The following is a 25,939-nucleotide window of genomic DNA, read 5'->3' as shown; positions in this document are numbered from 1 at the left end:
GAAAAAGAGCTACTCTGCAATGATGAGGAAGCAGCTTCATCCCCAGAGGGAAAGGGTGATGACTGTGACTCAAAACGTTTACAGAAAGGGAAAGGAAGCAGGGTAGAGCTCCTCTGAGATTATAGATTTCTTGTTAGGAAGCAGTGTAAGTGCGAGGTCTGACTCGAGATGCACACGCATGTCAAAGGGAGGATTATGAAGAGAATCTTCAGCCTGATACATCCAGCAGGGCTGTCTCCAGCAAGATCATAGCACCCCTGTGGAATTTTTAGGAAGGTAAGCATGTACATAAGTTCTGTGCCAAACATGCTTTGAAATGTTCTCAAAACACAGGAGTGTTTGGCTATGATGAAAATACAGTTTGGCCTCGCTTCCAGCTATCAGCTGGGATCCTCTAGATCTGTTCCCTTTCCTGTCCTCATCTGTCTTTTATTAGCAGAATATACATGGCTTTTTCTGTTATGAGATTGCTTTTTGGGGGTCACTGACACATGCTTGGTGACGTCAGGTGAAAAGTAGTGGCTCCCTTAGGAATCAATGACTTTCTGGGACATCCTTGCCTAAGTGCTCCGTGTTGAAAACTCATCTCCAAACAACTGGGTATCCAGCAGCATCAGAGGAAAGTTCCTACCTCTGATATTGCACAGGCATAGTCAAATGGCAATCTCTCCCTCAACAGTTTACAACTTAACTAAATGCAAAAGTAATCCACAGGCTTGTCATCCACGCTGTATCTGGCTCTCGGTTTTTGTCTGCTTTGTCTCTTCAGATTGTAAACTGTTTGAGGCAAGAACTGTCTTTGACTCTCTGTTTGGACAGCAGAGGGGTCCCAGTCCTTGCAGAGCCAGGTACCGTCATACAAATAAGGCACAATAATTTATTTTAAAATGAACATCAAAGAAAATAAAAGATTAAAAGGGAAAGAAAACCTTTCATAGCTCAAGGCTTCCCCCCATGACAGTGCTCCAGAAGAATGTGCTGTCTGCTGGAGGGAGTGTCTAACCCCAGTTGCTGGGAGGGCTGTGCGACGTACCATCATGGGAGCCAACACCGGAATGCACCTGGGCACAGGGAGGGAGGGGAGAGGTCAAAAGCTGAAGCATGATAAGCAAAGGAGAAGACCCCTTAAAATACACACATGCATTTTCTTGCCAGGATCTATCAAGCCAAGAGCTAAAGCATGGCGATGGTATTTTGTTTATAAGGAAAAAGGAATTGCTTCTGGCCTAAGAATTTGTTTGCCAAGTTTCAGGCGAGAGGGGGGGTCTAAGAATTTGTGTATTTTAAAGGAGGTGTTTTAATAAGATTGCTGGCATGGCCCTTTATAACACCGAGCACACAGCCCTGTAAGTACTTACTACAGAGCATGACACTTACACTGTGGAAGCCAGCCCAGCGGAAGTCAATGGCAGCACTTACAGTTGAAGACGTCATGCTGGCTTTGCAGGGCTCAGCCACTTGGGTCACATCCAGGCGTCAGTGAAATTGATGGATGAACTCCCACCAGCTTCAGCAGACTTTAAATAAGGCCCTTGGTTTGTGACTCTAACTGGGTAGGAGTCCACAAACGTGCCCCTCTAATTCAGTCTGTGGAAAATCTTCTGTTGACCCTACCTGGAGTGTGGCCCAGCTGCAGCTTCCTCAGAGCGAAGCTGACCAGATGCTACTCTGTGGGCGGGGACCTGCAGAGACCACCGTCAGTGGGCCATTTTGGGTGCTTTTAGCAGATGAACACACAGAGCTTGGGTCACCTCACACTAGCAAGAGGTTATTTGATTTTTCAAGGGTCTTAACTGCACCCCACAGTTACAGTGGGGTAAGAAACTCAAGCCCAATTCAAAGCGCTCAGTAGCAAAGCCAACAGAATTGCCAGGGTCTGCTGAAGGGACAGACAGCCTTTACAGCTCCATGGTCTCCTCTTTACAGGAGAGGAGAAGCTGTGGGGCATCAGCGCCTTCCTTGCAAGCTGGGGACCAGCACCAGTGACTGCATGGAAAAGGATACCAAAGTGAAGCAGGAACCAAGCAGGTTATTCGTGGAGATGGCCCTAGGAGGGTTGGCTCCCCTCAGGCTTGGGGTTTTGCTGCAGTGGCATCTGCTGCCGTTAGCAAAGGGTCAGGCCCATTGGTGTGTTACAGTGGTTCAGAATCTGTCCTCTCCAGCCTGGGTCACTGTATGACCCCCTCCCCTCCTCCATTTCCCCTTCCAGGTCCATTCACTGTGCCAAACAACAGCATGCAATCATCTTGTGGGGGTTATTTCTGCCTAATGTACCCACCCAGTGGGATTTCAGTGAACATTAAAGCTGTAGATGGAGCCTTTAATGAAGTTAACCTGCTGAAACCAGGAGAGCGTTTGGTTGAAGTACACCTGAAAGCCCTGGATTACACAGCAGCTGCTTCAAAAGAAACCCATCGCCTCCTTTCATACCGCTGCCGTATTGAGAAATAATACAGCACCTTTATATTCAGCCTAATTTAGTCAGCCTGCTGAAGTCTGAAAGCTTTTTTTTATTAACTCTGAAGATGCAGGGGCTTTCCTCCCCCCGGCCGGCAGCGCCGACCCCCCCGCACAGGCTGCTGCTCGGAGCAGGCCCCCAGTAGCACGCCTGCGCCCCTCCCGCGGCTGAGCACCTCCCGAGCTGCGAGGAATCGCTCTCCCTCTCTCTGCTAATCCAATGATGGATTTTAACTCCATTAGTTTGCTTCCTCTGTTTTCTGCTGTTTATTCATTTTCCCCCATCCCCTTGTTCTGTCTCTTTGTTTCTTTTGCCAGCTCCCCTCTCTGCTCTTGTCTCCTTTTTCCTCTGTTTTTTTTCTCCCTTCTTTTCATTGCTCCTTTCCAGGCTGCCTCAGCACTCCCCTCGTTTCCCCTGCAGTGGTGTTGCTCCCCAGCTCTCCCTGCAGCCCTTGCCAGCTCCTAGCACCGCGGCAGGGCAGCGCTGGCCCAGGGCCCGCAGTGGCCACCTGAGCTTCAGGCCATGCTGCAGCCAGGCAGCGTGAACGCTGGAGCAGCCTCTGCACACCAGCAACACTCCTCCTGTAGGAAGTATCTGTGAGCAGGAGAGGCGGGGGGGATAAAGCAGCTCCCTGCTGCCCTGCAGTCGGGCTGGCAGCTGGAATAATGTAGGGGAGACATGTTAGGAGGAGGCGAGCAGTAACAGGGTGGGCAGGAGTGGGGTGGGTGGGCAAGCACTGACCTGCCACAGCCCCTGCCGAGCAGAAGGGGCAGCCTCTGGGCTCGCCCTGCAGCCGCTGCTTTCAACCGCAGATTAGCAGCCATGGTACCCCCCATGAAAAATTAACTGGGCAGCTTGCTAATTAAGCCACCTCTACACTGGAAGTTTATGGACTTGGATGCAACGTGCCAAACTGCTTTCTCCAAGTCGGGGTATTGGCCTGCTTTTTGAATATGGACAAATTCCCAAGCAAATAGTCTGGCTGAAGACTGGGGCTAATGGGATGCTAAGGTAATTATTGGCTATTTGTGGCTATAAAATGAGATCTCGTAATCATGCACCTGATAGACTAATAAAAACATTTTATACGATGCACTTAGAGCTTTTTAGCTAAGGATCTCAGAGCACTGTCTGGAGGAGGAGAACTGCAGCAAGAAGTCTGCGCTCCTGTGAGGAGTCGGGGAGGCAACCAATGCCGTCTGCCCCCACGCCCCGCACTCCCGCTCCTTGGGTATCCTGCCAAAAATGTCTGAGTCCCTGCTCTCCTGCTGACTGACAATACTTATGGTTTTATCTAGGCTGAGTATCATTTTTCCCCACTCTCATTCCTAACCCTGTTTCAGTCCTGCCGTGTTGTTTTCTCTGGAAGGCTGTCAAGTTCTGCATTGGAAATAGTGTGTTTTGACATAAAACTGGGGAGAGACCCTGTTTGTCCAGCTACTCTGGAGCCCAGAGAAGGTTACAGGAATACATAACGCCTTGGTTTTAATTTTATTTTCTTTTAAATCAGGATTGAGAAAGGCTCTGAGGAAAAGCTGGGGGGTTTCCTCCTTTACAGACACCTCCTGATGGTCAGTCCATAATATGAGGAGGACTCATTTAGAAAGAGAAAGCTGTGATTGAAAATAAATGAGGCTGTATGATCAATGTTGAAAAGGAGCTGCAATCAGAGGGAAGAGAAGAGCAGAGCTGAAGAATGCCAGGGAAAATCCTAGTTACACGGGCCTTCGGGTCAACAGCAGGGAACTAGGCAGTGTTTGAGAAGGCGAAGGCTTTCTACTGGAGATGGGGGAAATTTCACTGCCTCACAGCTCTGACTAACGCTTGGGCTGCAAAATTCCTTCAACCAAATTTAATGCAGATGGTACGTTAAATATTACAGTACCATTAAATTACATACTGTCTCATTTTCAGTGAGGTTTTGTGGATGTTTCTGACATACAGATATGGAAAAATGCTGCAGTTCCCAATGGGTTTGGCGAGAGCTTACTCGTGGGTTTTAAATACCCACAGGAGGACTGAACAGAAAGCAGAGCCCTGAGCCCTTTGGCAGAAGCGGGACTTCCCTGGCACGGAGAGCTGATGAGGTCCAGCCTTGCTTGGGGCATGGAGCGATGCCCACGGCAGCAGCATCTGCCCCTGGAAACAGGCAGAGGTAAGTTCAAGGTGCATAGCATCACCGTGTGCTCAGTGCCCCCAAACCTGAGAGAGGATCTGAGTCTTAAATGCTCCCAAAAAGAAGTATTTTTGACTCTTTTGTACCTGAGCTGGACTAGCAGGGGCCACCAGCTCAGTTGTCATCCTGTCCTGAACACCTACAGTGGTAGAAACAGCAGTAGCTGCCTGGTATTACAGTTGTGCCTCTCCTCTCCCGATAGCGGCATGTTGTGGAGAGGAGACTTGAGATCTGATGCGAAACACGGGGCTGGATTTGTGGAGAGCTATTGAAAAGCAGCTGAGAGAAACCTCTGAGGAGCAGCAGGTAACTTCGTTTCCCATCACCGTTTTGTTTCCTAGGGTTATCCTCTCTTCACGCGCTAGCAGATCAGAGCTGGTATCAGTTCAAGGTCATGTTTGTACTATTCTATTGACCTTAACCAGGAGAAACTCTGACTGAATGTAATGGGAGGAAAATTGCCCCTGCACTGTATGGTGTGTGAGATGGGGCCGTCTCTGATTAGGGCTTGGTAACCTCTTCCTTTTCCATGCACATCTCAAGAGAGGAATGATTCATGCTGTGGGTTTCTATTACGCTCCGATATCTGTGTTATGGTTTGCGAGGGCTATTTATACACACAAAAAATCACACTTTGCTAGCTTGATAGTAGTCTAACTATAAGCATGTAGTAAATAATAGTTGCATAATTCCACATCAAAATACAATAAATAAGGCAGTAGACTCTGTTGCCACTGGCTTTGCACTGATTCCAACAGGTGTCGGAGCACATTTGAGCCACAGAAGATGCAAAATCAGGTATCAAAACACACAGAAGAAAGAGAGAAGCTACAGCCCTCAGGGTAATGGCTGAAATATCAGATCTATCTGTCAGGCCAAATCTGTTGCTGTCAATGAACTTCCCCTGGCCTCGGAGGAACTCAGTGCGTTCGTGTTGTGTGAATGTGCTCAAACTGGTTGGCATCGTGATTTCATTGACGTGAGCTGGTAATGCTACCCGTAACTGATAGACGGCAGAGTACAAAATAATTAGTCTCATCACCCTAAACGAATACCAGTGAAACGTTCGTACTTTCCCTCTCACCCACACAATGATGTATCTCATTTCTGCCACATGCCAGTATCTCCGCACTAATTACCAACTTGAAAAAACTGAGGTAACGTAGTTTTAATCCCTTTGTCTACAGTATATTTGGAAGTTGGAATCTATAATCTAGGGATGATCAGCAACATACAGAATTTGTTTCTAAGCAGCTTTTTGGTGCGGGGTTTTAGGGCTTGTTTGACTTGTGCTCTCAAGCGGGCCGGAGGTGTGAGTTAGCCCCGGTTTCTCAGGTACCGGCGTTTAAGCCCGCTGCGGTCTGTGAATGTAAGCGGCAAGTAAACGCAAGGTCCCGGCGGCTCCGGGCCGGGCAGGGGCCGCTCCTTCTGAGGGCAGAGGCGAACAAACTTTCTGAGCGCTCTCTCGCTGAACACGCCGCTCTCGGCTTGGGTTTTTAAAGAGCGTCTCGGGGGAAACCGGTTGGGAGCGCGGAAGGCAACCGCGGTGCAGTCCCGGAGGGTTCCGCGCTCCACCGCCGTGGCAGCCCTCACGCCGCCACACACACGGGTGTCAGACGCGAGGGAGCGTGTCCCGGCGCGGCGGTCCCGGCCGAGGCACGGCGCTGCTGGGTCTCGGCCGGCGGCGGCAGCAGCCCGCGAGCAGGGACAATCCTTGTCCTGATGCTCCCCCATCCGACAATTTCTGGGTGTCTCCCCTCGCATGGCCCCGCTGTTCTGCAGCGATCGCACCCGGGGGGGGTGCTGGTGCTGTGTGACTCCCGCCCGCGCGGCGAGTCCTCGGGGAAGGACCCGGCCGCACCCGCGGCAGGACACCGCGCACCGTCCCGCGCCCCGCGCTGCGCCCCGCTCGCGCCGCCGCGGGAGTCCTCCGCGCCCGGCCGCGGGGGGGGCGGGGTGGCGCGGGGCGGTGCGCGGCCCGGCGGGGCGGGGCGGTGCGCGGGCGCGGGGCGGCGCGCGGGCGCGGGCGCCCCGAGGGGGCGGTGCGCGGGCGGGAGGGGGGGGGGGGGGCGCGGGGGGCGGTGCCGGCGCGCGGCGCTGACAGCCACATGCCGCCCTGCCTGAAAAGGCTGCGAGGCGCCGGCGGGGAGGGAGAGGAGGCGCAGACGGCGCCCCAGCCCGCACCGCCGCCGCGCCCCGGGGGATGCCGAGGCGCCGGCCCCGCGGGCCGCCCTAGGGGAGAGGCGCTCCGCCGGCACCGCCCGCCCCGCAGCCCCGGCCTGGGGGAGGCCGCCGCCGCCGCCGCCCCCCGCTGAGCCCTGCCGGAACCGCTCACGAGTGGGGCGCCCACGCGGGGCGCGGCGCGCCCGGGGTAGGGAGGCGAAGCTCGGCCCCACAGCCTCGGGTGTTCTGGGGTTTTTGTTTTGTTTTTGGTTTTTTTTTTTTTTTAAATTTCTTCCGAAGGATGGATACGTTTCTTCTCGCGTGGGGATTTCTAGGGCTGTGCTTGCCCGGCTCCGGAGGCACGGCGGAGACAGGTAAGGCGCCTCCTGGGGCGGGGGATGCCCCCAGCCGCGCGTGGGCGAGGGAGCCGTCCCCTCCCGCCCAACTTTGGGGTGCCCGGGCGCACGCACAGAGGCTTTTCCCGGCCTCGGGCATCGCGTGGGTAGTAAACGAGAGATCGGCGGCGCCTCGCAGCCCTCGCAGTACGGGTTTCGTGGGGGAGTGTCGTGCGGGGCGGGGATGGCGCAGCCCCCGCGGCAAGGCGCGCAGCGGGTGTAGCCGCGCAGCTCCCATCGCCCAGCGTGAAGGGGCGAGGGGACAGAGCGGCATTGGAAAGTTGCGTGCTGGTTTTTGGGGGAAGGACGGGGAAGGGAGGGGAAGCGGTATGGACCGGCCGCATCCCGGACACCCTCATCCGGACGCCCGCGGCCCCGTGCCCGGTTGCAACCTCAGGAAACTTTAGGTGCGACATGAAATCATCTGGCAGGGAGCAGGCAGGCGGGAGCCGTGCAGGGCGGCGCGGGGAGCAGGCGAGGCTCAACGGCGGTGGTGGCCCCCGCCCGTCGGAGGCACCCACCGGGCAGCCTCCCGGGAAAGCCCGCCCGCGGTGTGTGCGGGGCTCTGCAAACGCAGGGGCGTCCCGGGACCTGGCGGCTCCGTGGCAGGTTTTGGGCCGCGAGGGTGTTTTCCTGGTTTTCTCTTAAGCGCTAGGCTGGGCTGTCAGGAGGCGCTGGGATGAAGCCCCGGTGCTTGCGTTGGCTTTGGCTCGGGGACAGGAGAGGGGCGAGGGCGGGCTGAGGCTGGGCCATGTGCTCCCCGGCCATCGGCTTTGGGTCTGGCTGACGGGGGCAGCAGGGTCCCCACCTGGAGCAGCCACCGGAGGAAAAAGATATGCCTCACCAGCCGTCCACCGCTCTCCCGGGGCTCCTCCTGCGGTCAGCAGCCCAGGAGCTGCCTGGCAGGACGGTGGTGCCAAGCCAGCAGCTGCTGAGCTGGAGGTTTCCCTTCCCGGTAGTCGGGGCCTCGGGACGTGCCTCGAGCGGCCCGCGGGGTACTGAGCCGGCGGCTGGGCCGGGCGGCGTTAAACGGCGAGGCGCGGGTGCGGCGGCGGTGCCTGCCCTTCCCCTGCCCCGGGGCGGCGTGGCCGCCGGCTCCCCGGGAAAAGGGGAAGGGGAGACTCGGCTGCCTCAAAGTCCCTCTTTTTTGCACAGGCGTTCCCGGCAAACACGCTGCGTGTACATTCGGTTGCTGGGTGGCATCACCTCCTTCCTTATGGTTGTAACAGAAAAAAAAAAAAAATCCCATCTTTTGTTCAAATGGGAAAACAAATGAATAGGCACTCGATGGGGTGAAGAGAAAGGGCAAAGTCCTGGGAGGCCCCCGCTAAGTGCAACAGTCTGTTCAGATGGTCCCTGTGACAGAGGTAGTGTCTGCTCTCCTGGATGGGTATTGTGCGGAGGCAGATCGGGCTCTAACCTGAGGCTCGCTCCTGAGGATGCCCTGGCCAGCCTGGCTGCGATCCCTGCGGCTGCTGAGCCTGTGTCCGTGTGTGTACCCCCTTCTATCCTTGAGTGGGCTCGGGATCAGGACTTCTAGCTGGGAAGGGGTTTGTGAGCCAACCGTGTTTCTGAGGCCATCCAGTCACTGCAAGAAATGTTTATTTGAACGCGGGGTTTTCCCGGCTAAGCAGAGCATCACATGGGGATGGAGCCAGCAAGGAAGTTGTTTCCCTGCGGCTGACACCAGCGGCTGTTTGTTGAGACGTTGTTGTGGTGCTGCAAACCCGGTCAAATGACTTTATTGCTAGCCCAGTGAGCAAAGGTATGGGGTAACAGGACGTGAACCTCGATCAGGCTATGCTCAGCTCCAGTAAATTAGCCAGCCTAGTAAGAAAAACACGCCAGAGGTAGATGGATTTATGTTTCAGTCTGGTGTATCTGAAAGCCTTACCCCATTATGAAAGTCCCTCTTAAGATTCCCTAAGGGAGGTTAGTAGAGAGGGGAGATGTTTTTAATAGACAATAATATGATAATCCACATGGAAAAAAACCCTCGTGCAATATTTCTACAGTAAGAGATAAACAGTGCAGCTGCCAATTTGTATGTAGCCAAGCAAACCCTGAGATAACCGTGGAGGGGAGTGGGTGGGAGACCCTGGAAGATAAATCTGAAGGCTGGACGGCTGTGTGTTTTTCATCTTCCCGTAAAAAGCAATCGAGTAAGAAAGTAACAGATTTGAGTGACCCAAGTACTGAGCTGTTCAGATGATGTTTATGCAGCTCAGAGCAAAGCTCACTCTTGAAGCCTTCCAAATAGTTTCCTTAAAAGCTAGTATTTTTAGTCATGACTTGGGAGATGTAGCAAGGTGGGGAGGGGGACTGAAACAAATTGCTGCCAAGCAGGCACACGGCTGCACACACACACACACCACACCACCCCCCCCCCCCCCCCCCCGGCCCCCTGCAAGCCTTGACTGTAATGCTTTTTGCCGGTGGTGCTGTTAACTCGGCTCTTACTGGGAACAAAAGCTTTTTTAGCCTAGGAATCAGACAGTTGTCAGGAGCATCACTGAAAACGACTGATACAAGCTCAGTGGGGGGCTCTGACCCAGGTTAGGATGCTGCATTTTGTTTTCCTAACTTTCCTGCCGCAGAAAAATCATGGTGTGTGGTGTCTGGAGTGACAGGCAGGGATACTGGTCCCAGGGGGCTCTGTGGAGGCGCTTCCCATCTCCCTGCCCTGCTCCTTCTCCCCTCCCAGCCCTCTTCCCAGTATTTACTCTGAGTTTGGTACCTCGTGCGTGGCTTAGAAGGTTAAAATGAGAAAGCAACCCACTTTGCTGAGCCGGAGAAGGCAGCGCTCCCTGTCCCAGCAGCGTGCCGCTCCACGCAGGCGGGTGTGTTGACATCCTAGCAGAAACCTCCAGTGCCGCTGGGCTCCAGGACATGGTGGCCTTGTATCTCAGATAGCCTGAGAGGAGAAAGCATCCTTCATGGGGTTTAGGAAGCTGTCAGGTTCAGATAAGGCTGGGATCCTATCCTGTGGGACCCCCAGTTGTATTAATAAGGAAAAATTAATTTTTAAGCACTGGGATTGCTGCCAAATTATATGACCTCTGACAGACCAGCTGTGCTAGGAAAATAAATTGTCTATATCTGAGACCCGTGATCCTATCTGAAATCGAAATAGAAAAAGTCGGCATTTAGCCACGATGGTGGGGGCAGATCGCAGCAGCCTGAGAGCAAACTGGAAGCCGCTAAACTTGCTCTCCATTGTGCGGTGAAGTCACCGCCACCGCGTCCTCATGGGGTCTCGGGAATACAGTCGTCTAATTCGGGAAGTGTGGAGAGCTGATGTGCCTGCGCACACCCAAGCTGGGGCTGACGGTGTCGGCACGGAGCTGCGGGCAGAAGCGGGGTGTGAACGTTTCCATCTCTACCCTCACTCTCTAACAGCCCTTTGACACATTTCTAATTATAATACACACACAGACAAAGAGGTAGCTGGGCTATTTTCGAAATCCCTGTCTACACCCTGGTGGAAACCGCAATACTAGCAACAACATAAATCAGGGCTGTTGCTAGCAGTGTTGCACACGGCTTAGCGCTACAGTAGCATGGTTTTAATCATACTGAGAATCAAAGGGTCAGCCTTCTCCCTGCCTGAGCCAAATCGCAATCTCAGAAGGCCAGATCCTGAGCCAGGCTTGATGCCTGTGCAGTGAAAAGACACAAGCGCAGACACGGAGGAGAGGTTTGTCAGCACGAGGTCGTCAGGCACAGGGCCAAACACTCGAAATCACAACTCAGATCTGTAACCCTTTCTATGTGCAAGCAGTGCCCATGGATCACAAGGCGGGGACAGCTAGGGTAACACTTCGGGGCTGGGGCCCCAGCGGCAGCCTTGGTGAGGCAACCTCTTCCCAACACATTTGGGAAAGGGGTACAAGCAGTGAGTTGGCATGCAGAATAGCCCGATGTATTACTTGTAGGGATGGATGGCTGCAGAGACTTTCTGTCTGAATGCTTCTCCCCCTCTCTTCATACTTGATGAATCAAAGAAAATGGGATCTAGAGATGAAGTGCTGGGCTGCGGGTCTTTGAAACCTGCCCTAATTTCTCCCTCTGCATTTGAGACAAAAGCAAGACATCTGCCCCAGCTGTTTCTGGTGGGTCACCCCTAGCTGTGAAGTGCTGTCTGTGTGGGGCTTGAATGCCTGCCTTTCTGTACATCCCTCCTAAGAAGATGGTGAAGCCAAAAGGACACTCTCATTCTGCTTACGTTTTGTTGAAAGGCTTCTTTGGACCCTGGATTTTAGGGGATGCCTGTGGGGAGAAGAGGGAGGAAAACCCCAATCCCTTGTGCATGTAGACACATATACACACTCTTACTATCTCCCTGGTTCCTCCTCTCTCTTCACAAGCACACAAATCTCTACCTTGTCTCTTATGCACAGAACCCCTCTGGTCCCCCCCACCTTGCTGCCTGACACACACACAATCCTGCATCTTTCCCTTGCACACCCAAAGCCCCTCGGCTTGCTCCTGCTTTCCTCTCTGTCTGTTCAACCACTGAATATGTGCTCAGCAGGAAACAATGTGTTTAAGACACTCGCCAGAATGTGTAATAACTTCGGCGCTAGTAGTGAGGCTCAGCAGTAGCTGGCTTTGAGCAAGCCGTCGTAAAGGCTGAAGCTGCTACTCCTCGGCTGTGTGCAAGGAGGAAGCTGCAGCAGGGCTTCTGCCCAGGTGGCTCGGGAGGTGCTGCTTCCCGTCCTGTCCCATCCATGGGTCTGCCTGCTGCCAGGGCGCTGGGTTTTGCTCCGCAGCTCCAACAGGGCCCCTGGGAGGGAGGGCTGAGTGCGATTTGGAGAGGCTCTGCCAGTCGCTTTGGAAAGAGGCAGGAATAAACTGCCATTGCCCGGTGGGGAAAGACGGGATTCAGTTTCAGAATGGACCCTGACAGATGGGCTCAGAAGGTGTGAGGAAGCTGGGAGGGTGCAGGGGGGAGATGAAGGACCAGATAGGCTTTTTTGTCTTCCTGGAATTGTCGTAACAATACTAATTAGTATTTCAGAGGCATTGAACACCTTTCATCAAGCCTGAAGCTCTTTAGAGAGGAATCCTAGGTGAATCTTCTCTTTCTTCAATGTGTGGAATTAGCAGTGTCTCTTGCTTTTCGTCCATGGCCCTCAAACCGCCCTGTTACTGATAACATTCACGGGGGTGGCTCAGCAAATTGTTTCATCCTCATATTATTTCTTAGTGTAGCCTATAGGTAGGGTGGCAAGCTGCCATGCAGGAAGCCTCCGCTTTATTTCTGCCTCTGCTCTGAGCCTTCAATCTTCCCTGACTCTCCATTTCCCTGCCTGTGGTACCAGGGAGATTTCCTCAGAAACTGCCCATTCTGCAGCCTGAAGGTCTCCTGAAGCTGCCACCTATTCCTGGGAGATGGCAGTGTGTTTCCATGAGACTTCAAACCCTTGGGAGCCTAACACAGAGGCAGGATAAACAGGCATGATTCCTGCAAGTTCAATATGCAATTATCACCCTCCCGTGCACGTGCATGCACCCCCTCACCCACTCTCTCGAATGATTACCAGAGTAGCCATGACTTGTAATTTCAGACCCACCGATTACATTTGCAGGCAAGCTGGAAGAATTGTGTGCACATGTATCTATATAAAGGCTAACGCTGGTAAGCTGGTTGCCCAGTTGGAATTGCATTTGCCTGTGATATGACAAATAACAAAGCGGAGGTGGCACCATGTAAAACCAGGACATAAAAACTCATCAAAGACAGTTTGGGGTTTGGGGTGAGGTGGGACATCCACCAAAACTACAAAGTGGCAACATTTAAAGGTCAAGGTTGCCACTGACTCAAAGTGATGCCAGCCCCTGGAAGGCAGCTATCCAGAACCACAAGGGTGGAAATCAGCTGAACTCCAGTGATTTCAAAGCAAATTAGCTGGATTTGCATGAAGGATTTGGCCCTCTCATTTTCCACAGTGAAGTTTGAGTAGGTCTCTATTTCAGGCTTCCACTTAATTCTTCTGTGGATTAACATGGGAAAGAAAGTGCAGGTATCAGAAATCTCCAAATCTCCGTCACCCTCTTCCTCCCTCCAACACTCCCTTCTTATTTAAAAATAATTTTAAATGATCTGTTTTTGCAAAGGCTCACAGCTAAAATGTTCCATTTGCTGAGCTTTCCGGCGTTCCCCTCTCACTGCTGTCCAGCGCTATAAAGTGAATATATTGCATCCCTCCCCAGTTGCCTTAGGAAGTGGTCAAACGGCTGCATTCCTCAACTGATGGATTGGCGCGTTCCTTTCTTGCCTGAGCCCAGACAGTGTTTTTATGAGCCTGTCTCGTGACAGGCTTGAGACACTTTGAATCAAACAATATCCTAGTTCAGATCACAAAAGTAGTCTTTAAGTTCTGCTTTGCTGTGACTCTACTTCTAATTGAAATTTTAGTTAAACTGGTAAAGGCACTCAATGAAATGTTCAGGGGACTGTCCCTGGTTGTGTGAAATCCCAAGACGTGGATGTGGGTGCTGCTCTGGGATAAAATGTGCGTGTAAGTGCTTTGTGTTGTTTGGGTGTGTTTGTCCATTAATTTGTTCAGGAAGCCTTTGAAGCTTTATCTCACAATCCAAAGCAAACACATTTCTGCTAAAATGATCTATGCTACTGGGGATAAAGTACCTAATCTTATTAGCTTCCTCCGCACTATGTCTCTCTCCTCGGCCAATGGCTAAGCTGTATCATTTAAATCGAAGAGTTTGCATTTGTGTTCCTGCCTGATGAGAAAGTTGTGCCGTACGGTTTGGGGTGAGAGCCCCTGCTAAGTTAGTCATGCCAGACTCTCCCTCAGTGCCAGAGCCCGGGGAATGAGGTAGGATGAACATTAATGGTAACGAATCCTCAGCAGAACAGATCTGTTTGTCCCCTCCGTACCAGGGTTTGGCAAAGTGCTTGTACACACATGGACCTTGAAAAACTTTGCTTCTTGAAGAGCTGTTTGACTCTAACAGGACTGAAACACAGGGTTTGCTGCACAAGGGCTTATGCCAAGTTCAGCAGCTCTGAGAGCAGTAGGTTGTGTGTGCGAGGACCCGTATTTTGCTGTGCTGTCAGAGGATGGGCAGGGCGAATCTCCTCTACGCCGAGCTGAATCTCGGGATGTAGAAATCTTCTGCAGTGGTTGGATGAAAGTGTGAAGCTGGGCTGTGAGGCTGTGAGAAATAAGTGACGAGGCTAGGCAGTGTATCCCTCTGCTGTGGAACTCCTGGGATCTCTCTCCCTTGCTCCTTTGCTGCCCTTGAAGGCTGCTCTTTCTGACCAGCACAGACAGAGATGATGCTGCTTGCTTCTAAGGCAACAACAACACCTTAAATGTTGTGCACAGCCCTGAATTACATCCCCAAAGTAAACTGAACCCAGTAGATCAAAACACGTGATAGTTTTCTGCTGGACGCTACAAGCTCCGAGAGGCTGTAGTATGTGTGTTTGTTGTGAAACGGGCCTCTCTGGTGATGATTATTTTTGTTACAGGCAGAGTTGGCTTTAGTTTCTGTGTTGAAGGTCCAACAATAACAGTGAGCTCTGCTCTCCTGGGGTGAGGGAAATCCAGAGGGGTTTAATGGGCAGGAAATTCAAGTAGGAGAACACTCTGCTCCCGGCCTAAGGTTTCAGTGTGCACTGATGGGCTGCAGAGTTGAAAAACCCCAAGTGTGGGTGGAGGTTCCTGAGGCCTGACTGTTATTTTTGGGTCCCCTGAGTGATGATTGCTTGTTGCAGCCTGGGGGAGGCAGGGGGAAACTTCACCAGCCTGGATGTCTCCAGCAGGTCAGGGCAGGGAAAGAGCGGTCTGCCCCTCACAAAGGGTGAGGAGCTTAGCTGCTGATACCTGTCTCCATGGGAAACTTTGGAGTTGCCCGCTGTATGTTGCAGTGTTTGCAGGAGTCTGCCCTTGTGAGCTTCTCCGGGTCTTCCTTTCCCATCCCTATGGCTTGGTGGTTGTCCTCTAGTGTAGTTCTGCTGTTGGAGTGGTCTTGCAAGGAGAGGGTTGCTGCGATAATGTAAGTCATGTGGTGGGCCTTAATGAAGAAGGGGATCTAGGGATTTTCCATCCTGAACACAGCCTGCTCCGACACTGCCGGGGACTGCTGACCTCCATAGCCTCCACTGAGCAGCCCGGCTGCTCTCCCATGGCCTCACCATCAGCACCACGCACCATGGCCCTTCCACCATGTGGGCAGGTGCCCCAACAGTTTGCTTTCAATGCCTGCATTTCACTTACTGAGCAATGGGATGTCCCATGCACCTGGCAGACTTGGCTTATACTTCCAAATTTAAATTTAATTGTATTAAGTGAATTCAGGGGTGGCAAAAGCTGCCAGAGCCCATTAGCTGTGGAGTACGTCTTGCTTTCAAAGCATACAGCCTGGGCAATAGCCATGCTACTCACCTTTTTTCTATTTTTTTTATTTTTGCGTGGATTCAATGCATCAGTTTGGAAGGACACATTTATGTAGAAGCTTGACCCTCTACTGTGTACAAAACAGACTTGATTTTATACAGAAAGCCAGAGGCTGGCATGTCTGCCTGTCAGTGGGCACAGTGATAGATTTTTTTGTTGTCGTTGCAGGTGTTTATCTTCTAGATACCAGTGAATCAAAAGAGAAAAAGCCCAACAGAACAATTACAAAGATGGTATTTTGCCTCTTCAGATAACTCTAAGAAGCCCTGGTTTTCCTATTGCCCACCACGTGGCCTGGTGCTGTGCGTGGACAAGGCAGCACTGTACTGAAGTAGCCCCCTTCATTTCTCTGGGTCTTCTTGGGGAGGCATGAATGAGAAGGGCAAAATCTGTTCCTCTGAGACACATGGGTAAGCTTTCCTGCAGATGGAAAGCTTTCCCTGCTGCAGAAAGATGGTGAAATTTTCCTGGTGCTCCTCTCCACTCAGTGGTTTCGCCTGCTTGCCCCATTTTACTGCAGAGACCACAGTCGCAGAGAGCTGGGCTCCAGCCCCTCACTCTGGCTGTCCCCACTGGCACCAGAAGTTTAACTTGGGCACCAAGCTGACCTGAAATTAGAATCAAGCCCAGGGATTTCCTTAGCTTGGTCCTGCTGACCTTCAACGGCCTCGCAGGGCAAGGGAGAAGTTTTAAGATCAGGGTAAACCTGGGTTTCTGCTCCTGAGCTCATTTGTCAGAGAAGAGCTGGTGCAAGCTGGAGCCTGACACCCCTGTTCACGTTGCGGTTCCCCTCCAACTGGTCGAGTTGCAATGGCTCACAGAGTATTCATAGTATCCAGCGTGAGTAAGGGGCTAGCAACTTCTGAGTGGTGGGTGATGTTGGTGGTATCAGCCTAGCGGGTAGCATGTGTGTGAAAGCTGGAGAGACGGGGACGGGATGATGAGGTGTGGAAGGATTGACTGTATTTTCATTGCTTCGAGACTTTGCCCTTTCCAAGAAAAATAATCTGCAGCTTGAATATTTCTCTTTGCTGGAGGGGGTGGACATGTGTGCAAACGAGGTGTGGATTTTTATGAGAAGGTGTGAAAGTGCGTACATGAGTGAAGTGTGAATTACACGTCTATTTGTACATTGATGTCAACAAGTCCATGAATTTCTTCCTTCCACGTGAATGTCTCTTTCTCTTTCTCTCCCCCCAAACCCACATAGACACGTGTGTGGGCAAATATGTCTTGCTGAGAGAAGAGATTTGTGCAAGAACGTAGGTTTGTAAATGTTTGTGTGTTGAGCAAGCTCTTCTGTGGAACGAAACCAGATGTTTTTTGGTATTCTCAGCTCTTCCGTGGCAGTGTTGCGATTTTTCCCCTTGTATTTTTCAGGATACTTACAGGATTATTTTAAGAAAAAAGGCAAGGCTGCAGAGCTGCCTTTGGGTGTGTGAGAAGAAAGTTATTTTGAAGAATGAATGTGTTAGAGGGCATGAAAAACATGGGGGAAACCGAGACAGTGCTTTTTAATGGTGAAAGAAGCCACGCTCCCCCACGAAGGGCCCTCCTGTTGCCCTTGTTCCCACTCAGGCAGCGTGCAGGCAGTGTGCAGGCAGCAGGTTGTTTATTCAAAGTGCTTCTTTCCAGGAAGCATTACTGCTGAGGGGTCCTGCCTCAGTCCTGCTGCTTGCATTGGTTCCAGCAAGAGGGCAGTTTGAAGGCAGGCTGGGATGTCCCCACCGAGAGTGGGCAGACTTGTGGCAGCTTGTCAGGGGACACTTCTGAGGCCTGGCAGGCCCCATGGCAGAGGGACAGAGCGAGACCTGCAGTGTAGGGTTGAGGCCACAGGAGTCTGCGCTGCTTTGCTTCTCCCGGGTGGTCCCAGGTTTTGCAGTGAGTGCTGCTGTGGGAGGGACAGGAACAGCCCTCATATCTCTCGGCCCACAGAGCTGATGGGGTGTGGGATGTCTGGTTACTCTCCTACACCAAGAGTCATGCTCCTGTGCCTCAGCTCCCCCATGGGCATGAGATGTGCCTCAGGCCCCATCACAAGGTGTGCACATGTGGGCCCTGGGAAAGCCCACCCACACCATCCTGTGGCCCTCCAGGGCTGTGGGAGACTGTGGGGACAGCCTTGCAGTGGGGACAACCCACAGAGGTTTACGTCCCATGTGGTACCCCATTGCTTATTGTCAGGGAGGGGAAAGCCTTTCTGCAACAGGAGATTGGGGTCACCCTGTAAGCCTGCCAGCCTGCCCTGTGGAGGGGCTTGTGGTTTTGCTGGGTATTGCCCATTTTGCTGGTTTTTGTCTGTTTTGCTGGGTGTGAAGAGGCAATGCTGTCTTCTGGGGGCAGCTGGGGCAGCCTGTGGGGTCGTGGCGCTGGGGCAGGGTGGTGGTGGGGTGGGGGGGCTGTGAGAGGCATGTGGTAGGGGCCCTGTGGAGAAAGGGACTTTGTTGGGATTTGTAGTGCCTTATCAATTGACCCTGTGATGCAGATTTTCCTCCCAGCAAGTAATGCAATAATAAATTTGATTTGCAGTGTTCATGAGATTAAATGTGTTTTTTGAAGATGAAATCACCCTCTAGGGCCTGTTCTAACCCAAAGCTGAGAGTGCTTCCTCCACTCACCATGCAGCCGTTGCCAGTCATTTGCAGGCTAGCCCCACAAAACCGCCACTGCTGATTATCCGCATCTGCAATTCCAATGGCTGGGTTAGCTTGAAAGGTTCTGGGAGGTGGGAGGCCAATCTGCCGAGATGGGGTCATGGGGGCAAGCAGGGTTGGGGAGGGAGAGCACAGCAAGTGGAGAAGGGCCATCATGGGGCTACAGGCCAGGGCCAGGAGGGGCAGATGCTGTCCTCAGCTCTGCTGCTGGCCATGCGGATAGGCCTGGGCTTGCCATCAGCCTTGCCATGCCTCAGTTTCCTTCCTTGGGAACAGCAAAGCTTTCTGCGCTCCTGCGGCTGTATCAAATTTGTATCATCCAAATCTTGGTGTCTCCCGAGGCAGCTGTGGGAGACTGCCACAGAGCAGCTTGCAAAGGAGGCAAAAGAAGGGATAAAATGAGGCAGCTCCAGATGATCTGATATCAATCTGTCTCTTACTTTATGACTCTATAATTGCCTTGGCAAGAACATTTATTTCTCTTTTCTGGTCTGTGTGAAATGTGGTATGTAAGTGTGGCAAGAGTTGGAGGGGAAGAGGAGTAGGTTTGTTGTGTAGAATAATTGCCCTTGCCCAGAGATTAATATGAAATATTAGAGTACCAAACGGATGACAACAGCCTGGAGAATGGCCTTTATCAGACCACCCCTAGCAGTGGCCCAGAGGGACCGGCTGTGTGCAGCCGATGCCCAGAGCCCGTTTCAATGCCTTGTTCCTTTCTGTGTCTCTGCAGCTCAGCCGTGCGGGGGCCGCCTGAACTCCAAGGACGCTGGGTACATCACCTCCCCGGGGTACCCCAATGACTACCCCTCCCACCAGAACTGCGAGTGGGTCATCTATGCCCCTGAATCCAACCAGAAGATTATCCTCAACTTCAACCCTCACTTTGAAATCGAAAAGCATGACTGCAAGTAAGAGCCTTCCTCTTTCTCTCTAGTACATACTTCCTCTTCCCACTTTTGCCTAGCTGTATGGGCCTCATGCTTCCTTGTGCATGAGAACAAGCATCATCCAGAGCCCCCATAGCACTTCATCTCATTGCCTTTCAGGGGCAAGTGTGCTTCTACCAATTGGGTGGTTATAAGATGCTGCTTTGGACACATAGAATGAGACTACTCTGCATTGAACTGATGGTTCTTAACTCAGCCTGGTATCACCTGAAAGCAAGAGCTAACTGGTTTTCAACCTGAATTTGACTTTGTTTAAAAGGCAGCTTGTTTTTCTCAGTGTCGAAGTTGCCTCACTGTCCTTTTAATCCATGCTGGGAGAGCAGAGCAATTTCCTGGCATGTAACTAGGCAGAGGTATGGCATAGAGAGCCCTAGGGCTGGAGACCAAGGCTTGGGCCATGTGAGGCTGGGGCCTTGGCAGTCTGAGATGTTTGGGCTGGATCTGACTTTCCACAGTGCTTTTTCTGCTTTGTTTGGTAAACTGGGGGTTTGATTTTGTTCGTTTTTTTTCTTTTTTCTTTTAAGAAGGGACTCAGAAACTAGATGTCCGGGAAAAACAATTAACAACTAGTAAAGAATAATCAATGGCATCAAAGGGCACCATAAAAGGCTGACTTAATAACATGGTCTCAGCAGACGTATAAACCTGTGTGTTTAATCTGGAATTCACAGCCAGCTACAGGGGTGCCTGAGCTGTGAAGGAGCTTGGGGTCTCCTAAAATGGGCCTGACACAGCAGTCTTGCCAGACACGCTGGTCCTGTTGATTAAAAGAGGGTTATATATGGAGAGGGGAACTCTGTTTGCAAAAAGGACAGAGGGACAGGGGAAACATTTATGGGGCTGTAGAATCAGTCCTGTGGAGAACAAAGAATTCAGCATGGGTTTGATGATGTACTGAAGGTTATGAAGTGTAGAGCTGGATTCTCAGCTACCATAAATCAGTGTAGCTCCTCTAACTCTAATGAAAGTGTGCTGATTGATGTCACTGGGGATCCCATCACCCCCTACAGATAAAGCCTGGGCTAATAAGGCTTCGAGCACCATGAACTCTCCCTGAAGTCACGGTTTGTGCAAGGCATTTAGCACTTTGCAGGATCAGGCTTGTGTTTAGAGAGGGGAGAAGATAGAGAAAGGCTTAATGTGGGCATAGATGAACACAACAAGGCCTTGACAGTGCATGTGAGAATGATGGTTGCTATCAGATTTTATTATTGCTTGCGCAGGCTGAACTGTATAGCCTTCTCATAGCTAATGCAGTTGCCCCAAATTCACAGTAATAAAAGCTTTGTAGGCCTATATTTGCAGTCTGCAGAGTATGCGATATGTACGCAGGGCAGTGTTGTGTGCAGGGCAGGGGTTGGACTGGGCAGGAGAGACTCCAGCTTCTGCCTCTCAAAGGTCTCAGGCAAGCAAAGCCCGGTTGGTCAGGGAAGCAGAAACCCCCATGTGTAGGAAGCTGTCAGTTTTAGCTCTGAGCACCTTGGACAACTTTTGCCATGTTTTGCTGCCTGTGAGCGAGCAAGGTCTGTCTGGTCCCAAGCTGTAGGTGGTGTGTGCTGGAGGAGCTGCATGAGTGCTGGAGATGTTGTCTCTTTGCTGCTTTCTACTTTACCATAGCAGATCTGAGTGGCTGCTACATGATCTTGCCCTTTCACTTTCTGAGTATATGTACATGAGGGAGCCTGTAGTTAAAGCAGAAAGGTTTGAGTTGGAGGGTTTTGGTCCCCTGTATGGGACATGAATGGTGGAGGGTTTCTCAGGGTCTCTGATTCAGTTCAGCTCCTGCAGCAACATTGCTCTCTAGAAACCAAGTAACCTAACATCGAACCTCTCCTGAAAGTGGAGTTTGCCTGCACCTCTATCCGCTCAGCTGCTACCTGTGTGCAAGTGAAACAGGGTTCATAGACAGGGCACTTGGGCTTCTGCTGGCTACAGGTGTGAGCTGGCAGCCAAGCTGACTTTGGGTGCCTGCTCCCCAGAGCCAGCACTGCAAAGGAGTGGATTTAAAGAACTTCATGAACAGTGTTTGATAGGAAGCATAACAAAACAAATGAAAACAGTGCACAATAAACACTGCCTGAAAGAAATTGATTGAAGGGAGATTTTTAACTTTCTTTGTGACCTAACAGAAGGAGACAAGTATTAACACTGTGTAATACTTGGGCATTAAGCAGTACTAATAGGTGACCATCTAGTAATAAATCTTATCCAAGTGTCAGAGGCTATTTTATGAAGAAGCAAAGGCCTCATTGCAGCTGCAGGTGGGAACCTTAACAGGAACAGGAGTTCAGCATCAGAGAAACAGTCTTAGGGCAGAGCCCTTCTTTTGATATCTGGTCATTAATATAGAGCACATTCTCACAAAGATGACAGGCTCAAAGATGAACCCCATTGTGGGTTCATCTGTCTCTGGGCAGACAAGGTTCCCCCTACTCTGCTATTGCTACCTGGCAGCTATTGAAGCAGGAACTGGGCTGGTCTGTGCTTCCAGCTGCCAGAGGTAAACACCGTAACCCCTTCCTCTATTGCTGCTTCTTTCCATGTTTCATTTTACCTTATTAGGCTAAAGTTTCTCCCTCAAAAAGCATAACATTTACATTCCTAAAACCCGTTCTAAGGCCTACAAAAATATCTGCAAAAGTCTTTTTAGTTTTACTGTGTCCTTTCTGGCCTTCCTTATATCTGCTTCAGATTTCCCTCTGGGATGGGAGGCATTTCCTCCTGTGTTTTGTACAGTGCCTGGCACCCTGGGGACATCTGCGGAAAGGTCAGTGGTTTCCCCACGCCCGGCAGCTGGCCGGAAAAGGCCTGCGTACCTGGTGCTACCAGGATGCCAGAGCAAGGGCTGCCTGTGGAGAGCAGCTTAGGCAGCCAGCCCTCCCTGCCTGGAGGGTGGGAGCATCAGCCAGGGATGGACACCGGGAGGTGGCAGCCAGGGGCGGTTGCTCTGTGCTGGTTGTTGCTATTGTTTTTCTGGAGGCACATCTGGGCTTTTATTTTTTGTCTGTGTCCAGCTGCATTAAGAAGTAACTGCACCCCCACTACCACCATCATGAAAGGAGTAATTTGGTGTAATTGAAGCCCCAGAACATATTTATCTCTCTCTCTCTCTCTCTCTCTTTCTCTCTTTCATCCATGCTCCGAGGAAGCGCTTTACTTTGGGAAGGCACTTCAGGTTAGGAAAATTGGCCTCCTCCTGCTGTTGTGGCTCTCATGTGCCAGCACAGCAGGGATGCCTGTTGTGGGAGGGTGGGCACGCTGTGGCAGGGAGTATGGGACCCAGGCCATTGTTCACGTTGTCCTGCAGCTGTGGGGCCACAGTAGTAATGGCAGAGCCAAAAGGGAAGTTTGATGCTATGATAAAAGACCTGCCAAACTATTCGGAAATAATTGTAATAGTCTGTCTGCTCGCCATTTCTTCCTCTCTGTGCTGCGAGCGCAGCTGTTGCTCAGGCACTGCGGCCCCGTGCCATTGGTATCTGCTCTCTAAACAGGGAAGTGGCATCCAGTGGAAAAGAGCACGCTACTGCTGCTGTGGCAAAATGTTTCCACTCCCTGCATGGCATGGCGGGAGCTGGGCAGCCTCGTGCATGTCAGGGTTTATTTGTGATCCCAGGAGCGACCTAAACCCTTTGCAATAGGTGTGCCACAGGGGTAGCTGTCCCCCAGTTTGTGCAGTCACGTAGCCGAGCTTCCTGCTCCTTCCTAATTGCCGTTTTGCTGTTCTGTCTGTACTGCTTGCTTGGAAAATCCAAGTCAGAAACCTCAGCTCTGAGTGAATCACTGCATTTATAACCAATCACCTTTTCCATTTGTGCCTCCCCCCTACTGCTGGACTTCTCTTTGGACCATTAAAAGGTCCCTCCCGAGATTGGCTACTGACTCTGCCATCCCTGGCCGTACTTGGCTGACTCTGCCAGAGGATTAGGCTGGGCAGAGCTGCTGTCAAGTGCCCGGACACTGTTGTACACACACGGCAGAGGCGCGCTCCCTCCAGACTGCAGTGCATCGGCTCATGCTCCCCCCGCAAGCGGAAGACCTTTCAGCTGAGTCATAACATCTGCACCAGAAGAATGCTGCTTTTAAAAAAAAAAAAAGTGCAACCCATAATCAGACCATGCCAGTGGGTTTTTCTGTAGCCCTTTCCAACACATGCTGCAACTGGGTTGCTATCGGTGGTGCCCCTGCCTGGGCAGGATCTGGGGGACTGCTGCCGTGGCTCGCAGCCCCCTCTGGTGGCATACGCCAAGTGCTGGCAAAGGTTCCTGGAGACGGGGCCCAGGGCTCCAAAAACAGGCAGGAGCTGGCAGACTGGAGACAGCCTGGAGCTGCACAGTCAGGCTCTTCCTCCTGACTTTGGCTCCCCATGTCAAGCCCTGGGGGTTTCCAAAAACAGAAACTGGAGCTACCGTAATGAGGAAATTTATGCAGTTGTCACTGTGACCTCGTAAGTGCCGTGGTGGTGCCAAAAGACTTGAACCAAGTTCAGCATCCTGGTGTGTGCTAGATACTGGGCAGGCATGGCAGGAGATGCCCCTGCTCCCAGCCTGAAGGGCAGAGGAGGACAAAGGTTTGGCAAGGGTCACCTTGGCACCACGTTCCCAGTGCCCACCTCTTGGAGCACTGCCTGCCAGGGGACACTGGCAGTAACATGCTGGTGTTTCCAGGCCACAGTACAAAGGGTGAGGCATGCGGGCTTGGCTAGCCAGTGAAGGCCTCTCATGGCAGCATGGCCATCTCCTCTGCTTCCAGGAGGTTGGGCACTGGAACAAAACAGCTCTGCATCCTTCCTAGAGAGCAGCAGAGATGCTGGCCCAGATCCTTTGCTCAGGTGGTGGTGGGAGCTGCAGCCAGCCCCAGTGCCCACAGACAGGCAGGCAGCTGGTGCCTGCAGTATTCAGCCTGGCTCTCTTGAACATCTTCAAACAAGAGAATAGTATTTCAAGAAGCTGTCTTTCCATCAGCGAAGGTTAAGAGTAGACAAGGCAGCAATTATGGACAGCTAATTAGTAAATGTTTTGAAAAGTATGCATAACTAGCTTGTTAATAAACATTTTAGAAACAATAGTTCATCTTGAGATTGGGAAAATGCTTAGAAAAGAGAAATACATGTGGAGCACTACGGAATACCAGGGCTCGTGGAGGTTCTTCACTGGGATGCAAAGGGAAGTGACTGCATCTCCTGCAACACAGGGGAAACTGAGCTTTAACTCTGCAGAGAGGGGAAGTCAAAGATGAGATGTTAAGGAAGGCATTTGCTTGCTCATACATTTGTGGCACGGGTAGCCAGAAGCAACATTTCTAACGTACAGGAAATAGTTCAGTCTGGGTAACATGACACTGCAGCTCAACTTGTCTTCAAATGAGCTTCTACTGTTTTTTAACTCTGTCTGGCATCCGCTGTACGGTTCATAATTCCCATCAAGCCTAGGTCATTTTCCAAAATGAAACATCGATGAATGGGTTAGCTGTGACAGCGTTAGACCAGCGCATGAGTTAACAGCTCAAGGTTGTTCACATCTCTCTTCTCTGCTGCTCATCCGCAGGGCTGTGAGAGCACGGCTGTGCTTCCCTGTGCCCCAGAGCCTCTCCCTGGAGGGCCAGACCAAGTCCAGGCTTTGCAGAAGGTGATGGCCTCAAAGGCACTCTCATGGGGTCTCCTATGTCCCATCAGCTCACCAACATCCGGTGCATAGGAGTCAGATCTGCTTTTGCACCTTGTTTCCTGTTGGCCTGATGACAAAGTGAGGGCCAGCTGGTGACACTGGGAACAATAGGGTTAGAGATAGAGACCTCTCCCCCTCCTTCCTGCTAGCCAGGAGGAAGAGGTGGTGGTGGACTCACTTCTTACTCAGACTCTCTGACCAGCGAGGGTCCCCCACAGCGTCTGGGGAGGGAGTGAGCACAGGGCTGGCTGTGGTGACTCCTTTACTAACTGGGTTCAGGATCCAGCTAAAAGTGTCGGAAACTGTGTACCTTTTGTGTGCGTGAGTGCAAGCCATGCTCCTGCTCCAAGCCCCCTGTGTCTTTGCTGACACCTCTTAGCGCAGATGCCATAGGACAGTAGTAGAGCAATCCCACTGAAATGGCCTGTTGATAACCATAGCATTGAGATCCTTTCATCAAAGAACCCAAGGCCGTTGGCTGTCTCTGCAACAGTGCTCCGACGCACTGGGTGACACCATTCAGAGAGGCTCATCCCAAAGAGGTTGGTCTCAGGAGCCTAAATATCTGTGGGGATATGAGTCTCGGTCACTTTTTCTGCATCACACTGTGGGGTTAGCAGTGCTCTTCCATGTCATGTGTTTGCTGTCTGGATGTAGGAGTTAGAAGGTTTAGTGAATGTAAGGAAAGTGCCAGAATGACATTTTAAAAATTACCCCTTTTTTGTTAAGGACCAGACACAAAGCCCAGTAAAAGCAGTGGGAGGTTTTACCTTGATTTCCATAGGAACTGGCTTAGGCTTTTAATGAGCAACTGTTTGCCTTACCTACATGCAGCCTTTTTAATGGATATCATCTATTGTCAGGCTTTAACAGGGGAGTGACAGACTTGCCAGCAATATCGAGTCTAGGAGTTGTGAGATTTGGGTTCTTCCCCTTCCCTGCTATTGATTTACTGTTCCTGCTTTGGCAAATCACTTTAAATTCCCAGCCTTATAAAGAAGAGAAGACCTGGGCATCTGCAGGCATAAAACTCAGACTAGATAGCAAC

At 51.6% G+C, this 25,939-nt stretch overlaps 1 protein-coding gene across 6 annotated transcripts in view; it reads left to right on the top strand.

Moving 5' to 3' along the window:
- Nucleotides 1-6,800: 6,800 nt before the first annotated feature.
- Nucleotides 6,801-25,939, top strand: part of NRP2 (neuropilin 2) — a 90,076-nt gene continuing 70,937 nt past the window's right edge. For all 6 annotated transcript variants that reach the window (XM_074872988.1, XM_074872986.1, XM_074872987.1 and 3 more), the window contains exons 1-2: nt 6,801-7,171; nt 19,009-19,186. In XM_074872988.1, the coding sequence (XP_074729089.1) occupies nt 7,099-7,171; nt 19,009-19,186 (251 nt within the window). In that variant the 5' untranslated portion in view covers nt 6,801-7,098. The remainder of the gene's footprint in view (nt 7,172-19,008; nt 19,187-25,939) is intronic.

This window comes from Strix uralensis, chromosome 6 (assembly GCF_047716275.1).
Source record: "Strix uralensis isolate ZFMK-TIS-50842 chromosome 6, bStrUra1, whole genome shotgun sequence".
Taxonomy (NCBI): Eukaryota; Metazoa; Chordata; class Aves; order Strigiformes; family Strigidae; genus Strix; species Strix uralensis.
This window is presented reverse-complemented; position numbering and strand designations above follow the sequence as displayed.